Source organism: Echinops telfairi, unplaced genomic scaffold, assembly GCF_000313985.2.
Source record: "Echinops telfairi isolate 266 unplaced genomic scaffold, ASM31398v2 ScPeMD7_7469;HRSCAF=8507_1, whole genome shotgun sequence".
Taxonomy (NCBI): domain Eukaryota; kingdom Metazoa; phylum Chordata; class Mammalia; order Afrosoricida; family Tenrecidae; genus Echinops; species Echinops telfairi.
In genome coordinates this window covers 74,657,231-74,661,300 of record NW_022111373.1, presented here as the reverse complement: position 1 = coordinate 74,661,300, position 4,070 = coordinate 74,657,231, and the positions used below count along the sequence as shown (strand labels likewise).

The following is a 4,070-nucleotide window of genomic DNA, read 5'->3' as shown; positions in this document are numbered from 1 at the left end:
AAACTAACAACAACAAATAAAAAGAAACATCACTTGAAAAAATAACACAAAATATTAAAACTAGAACAAATTTTAAATGGGTCAGAAGGGAGAACAAATAAGGTGTTAAATTTTAACCTAACTAAATTGGCGTTAGTCCACCTTCCAATGCACTGTGTCTGATAGCAAGGCCCTTCACGGCCCTGGCCAGTGGTCAGAGAGAGTCACTGGTGGCTTCATCCACATCAGGGCCCTGAAAATGGATCTTGGGCTCTCACTGTCATTCATAACCTTCTGCAAACTGGGTGCTCAGAATTTAAGCTCTAATATGGCTCCCTCCTCCAGTGTTGGGTTTTATTATCTACAGTCCTTGGATCACACAGGCTGATGGGCTGCTTCTGTGTGGACTTAGCTGGTGCTTCACCTAGATGGCTGCTTGTTTGAAGACAGACCTTTAAGACCCCAGGTGCTATTCGTTCTGATAGCCAGGCACCATCTGGCTTCTTCACCACACTTTGCTATAGCACCCACATAGGTAGCGATCCCTTCATGAGGGCAAGTATTGTGTAGGGCCACATCAGAAGAACTAACTGTTTTTAGAGTAGGACTACGATTAAATGCAACATTGGCTGATAGTTTGGAAGAAGATGGCCAGGCTCTTCACCTAATTTTTCACTGTAACTATTTACGATTGTAGAAAGCATTTTTATTCCTTGGAGTGGCTGGTGGTTTTGAACTGCTGAACTTGAGGTTAACAGCCCAACGTGAACTCCACTATGCCACTGGGGCTCCTCCACTGCTACATACCTGCCTTAATCTAAAGTGCGTTACTTGAACAAACCAGTGTTCCTGCTGCAATGTTTGTTCTGTAGTAACCCATCTTCTTTGCCTTTCTTGTACAGGATTCCATCAAAACTCTAAAGGAAGAAGTCTTATTGGTCGGAGTAATGGCTCATCTCCTGTCATTGGAAAAGGACCTGGCATGACCGTGGATCCAGGCTTTTCTGTGGATGCCTTCTCCACCTCTGTCCTCACGGGAAAACTCACGACCGTCTTCCTCCCAGTCGTCTACACCATTGTCTTTGTGGTTGGCTTGCCGAGCAATGGCATGGCCCTGTGGGTCTTTCTTTTCCGGACACAGAAGAAGCACCCCGCCATGATTTACATGGCCAACCTGGCCTTGGCTGACCTCCTCTCCGTCATCTGGTTCCCCTTGAAGATCGCCTACCACGTCCATGGCAACAACTGGGTTTATGGGGAAGGTCTCTGCAAGGTGCTGATTGGCTTTTTCTATGGGAACATGTACTGCTCCATCCTCTTCATGACCTGCCTCAGTGTGCAGAGGTACTGGGTCATCGTGAACCCCATGGGGCACACCAGGAGGAAGGCCACCATCGCTGTCGGTGTCTCCCTGGGAATCTGGCTCTTGATTATGCTGGTCACCATCCCCTTGTATGCTGTAAAGCAGACCATCCGCATTCCAGCCCTGAACATCACCACCTGCCATGATGTCTTGCCCGAGGATGTGTTGGTGGGTGACATGTTCAATTATTTTCTCTCTTTGGCCATTGGCGTCTTCCTGTTCCCCGCCTTCCTCACCGCCTCTGCGTACGTGCTGATGATCCGGGTGCTGCGGTCGTCTGCCATGGACAGAAACTCGGGGAAGAAGAGGCAGAAGGCCATCAAGCTCATTGTCACCGTCCTGGCCATGTACCTGATCTGCTTCACGCCTAGCAACCTCCTGCTCGTCGTGCACTATTTTCTGATCAAAAGCCAGGGCCAGAGCCACGTCTACGCCCTTTACATCGCCGCCCTCTGCCTCTCCACCCTCAACAGCTGCATCGACCCCTTTGTCTATTACTTTATCTCCAAGGATTTCCGGGATCACGCGAAGAATGCGCTGCGCTGTCGAAGTGTCCGCGCTGTAAAGCAGATGCAAGTGTCTCTTACCTCGAAGAAGTTCTCCAGGAAGTCCAGCTCCTACTCGACAAGTTCAACCAGCGTGAAAACCTCCTACTGAGTTGTCCACGCCGCCCACGAGGGAAGCTTTGCAATCACCTCAGGTCGACATCATGTTCTGGGTGTGTTCTGTTATCATTTCCTAACAGAGTGTGGCCCACCACATGCCTCCCGGTGTTGCTAGAAGCTTCCCTGTTTGCATGAGATGTCGTCAGTTTGAGAATTCCTCGATGCAGATGTTTCCAGAAACTGAAGTGCTGTCGGAAGTGGATGCTTCAGACGGGGGCAGAAAGAGAATCCTTTTTACTTGGGAAAACTGCTCATGGCTTGAGGATGAATTTCTTAGCTGCAGCGCCATTTCCTTTATATCCGGGGTCCAGTCTAGCCTTATTAGGACTTACGGGCCAGGTGTCAAGGATTAATAGACCAATTAAGTGATTTTCCAGATGAGCAAACTAAAAGGTGACCTGCTCGGAGGCAAGTTTCCAACGCTTAGCAATGAGTCAGGGCGGAGCGGGAGAAGTCAGTGTTGAGGTGGTTCGTCTAACACTGTTGACATCATGGTCTTACTCAAAAAACAAAGCTGCTGTGCAGCCGAGACCGCCACAGGGTCTTCAAGGCTACGACCCTTTGGAAGCGATGGCCAGGCCTCAGGGGGACGGAACTGCCAACCTCTCTGGGAGTAGTCATGCACCTGACTGTCTGCGGAGCTCAGGGACGCCACCATCCTCGTGGGGCTCCTGTCAACACGAAGGCCCTGGAGCCTCCTGATCCCACTTCCCTCTGGACACCGGCCCACGAATCTGCAGTTTCGCCAGGCTCTGTGTGAAGCTTCTGTCCGAGCACCGGGCACTGAGGACCCCTGGGAGTGTGTCTTCCACTAGACGAGAAGCCAGCAGCGTGCTCCCCGGCTGCTTCACTGGTCAGCTCTGAGGGACCTTCTTGACTTAGGGGACTTCTGTTTCCCGTTGATCCTTCAGGTGCTGTTGTGTACCGCTATTTCACGTCTCGGGAAATGCAAGTGCAGGCCCAGGTTTCCTGTCACGTGTATTCCCAGCGGTGGAATCTGCCGCCTCGTCTGCGCTGTCCAGAGTGTTGACATTAAGAATAACATTGACCATTTAATTTTTAAAAATTTTTTAATCATAGTTGGGTTATTTATTAACAATATTTGTTCACCGGTTATTAAATATGAAATTATAGAAGGCTTCCCTGGCTTTAAGCCCCTCCCCATATGTTTGGAAGACAGCCCCAAAGTAGGTGTGGTCTATAACATGCTGAATAGAGCGCTTGACTCGAGATGACCTGTGCACAAATGTGGGACGTTTTAAAAGCACTGTTTTATAGATTGTATATGGGATTGGTTTATAAAATAACACCTGCCTTTGTTTTTTTACAAATGATTTTTGAGTGCTGTCTTTTTCTTTCAGTGGAGCCTTGGGAGGAGGGGGCAAGGAAGCCACAGGTTCTCCCTGGTTCAAAGAGGAAATAATGTTCGCGCTGTATTTTGTACATAAATGGGGCCACCCTGTACACACATCCTTCTCTGTGACTTTTTTTTTCTCGTTAAAAAACATGTTTTAGAATTCTTTCCATACCCGCACCTATAGGTTGACCTCAGTTTGAAATGAGACACACTGTTTCCCATCGTAGATAGAGCATGAGCCCAGAAGCAAAACTCAAGCCCACTGCCCCTGAGTTGATTCCGACTCATAGGGTTTCCTAGATAGAGTTTCTGAGGCTGTTGATCTTTACAAGAGCAGCTGGTGAGGTTTGAACTGCCAACCTTAGAGTTAACTGTCCATGGGTTAGCCGACAGTCCCACCAGACCTCCTTTCTTTCTTTCTAGATATTTCTTAAGTCATCTCTCTCTCTTTTTGGTATTACCCTGCTGCATTAAACATTTGTGTGCAGATGTCTTTGTGAGTACTTCTGTAGGATAAATTCCCAGAATTAAAGTGACCAGGTCAAATTGGGAGCCCTGGTTGTGTAATGGGTTATGCATTGGGTTGCTAATTACAAGGTCAGAAGTTCAAAACCATGAGCCAGATGCTCGGAGAAAGATGAAGTTTTCTTTTTCTGTTTTTTTTTTTTTAAAGATGAAGTTTTCTGCTCCCATAAGCTGTATAGTC

General features: G+C 48.0%; 1 protein-coding gene across 1 annotated transcript; it reads left to right on the top strand.

Annotated features, from left to right (window-relative positions):
• The first annotated feature begins 885 nt into the window (after nucleotides 1-885).
• On the top strand, nucleotides 886-3,341 carry F2RL1 (F2R like trypsin receptor 1). The gene has a single exon (XM_004703669.2). The coding sequence runs from the start codon at nucleotides 962-964 to the stop codon at nucleotides 1,997-1,999; it is 1,038 nt and encodes a 345-aa protein (XP_004703726.2). The 5' UTR covers nucleotides 886-961; the 3' UTR covers nucleotides 2,000-3,341.
• The last annotated feature ends 729 nt before the right edge of the window (nucleotides 3,342-4,070 follow it).

What these genes read in the sequence shown, in the direction of transcription:
- F2RL1 (XM_004703669.2), top strand. Translation starts at nt 962, where the DNA reads ATGACCGTGGATCCAGGCTTTTCTGTGGATGCCTTCTCCACCTCTGTC.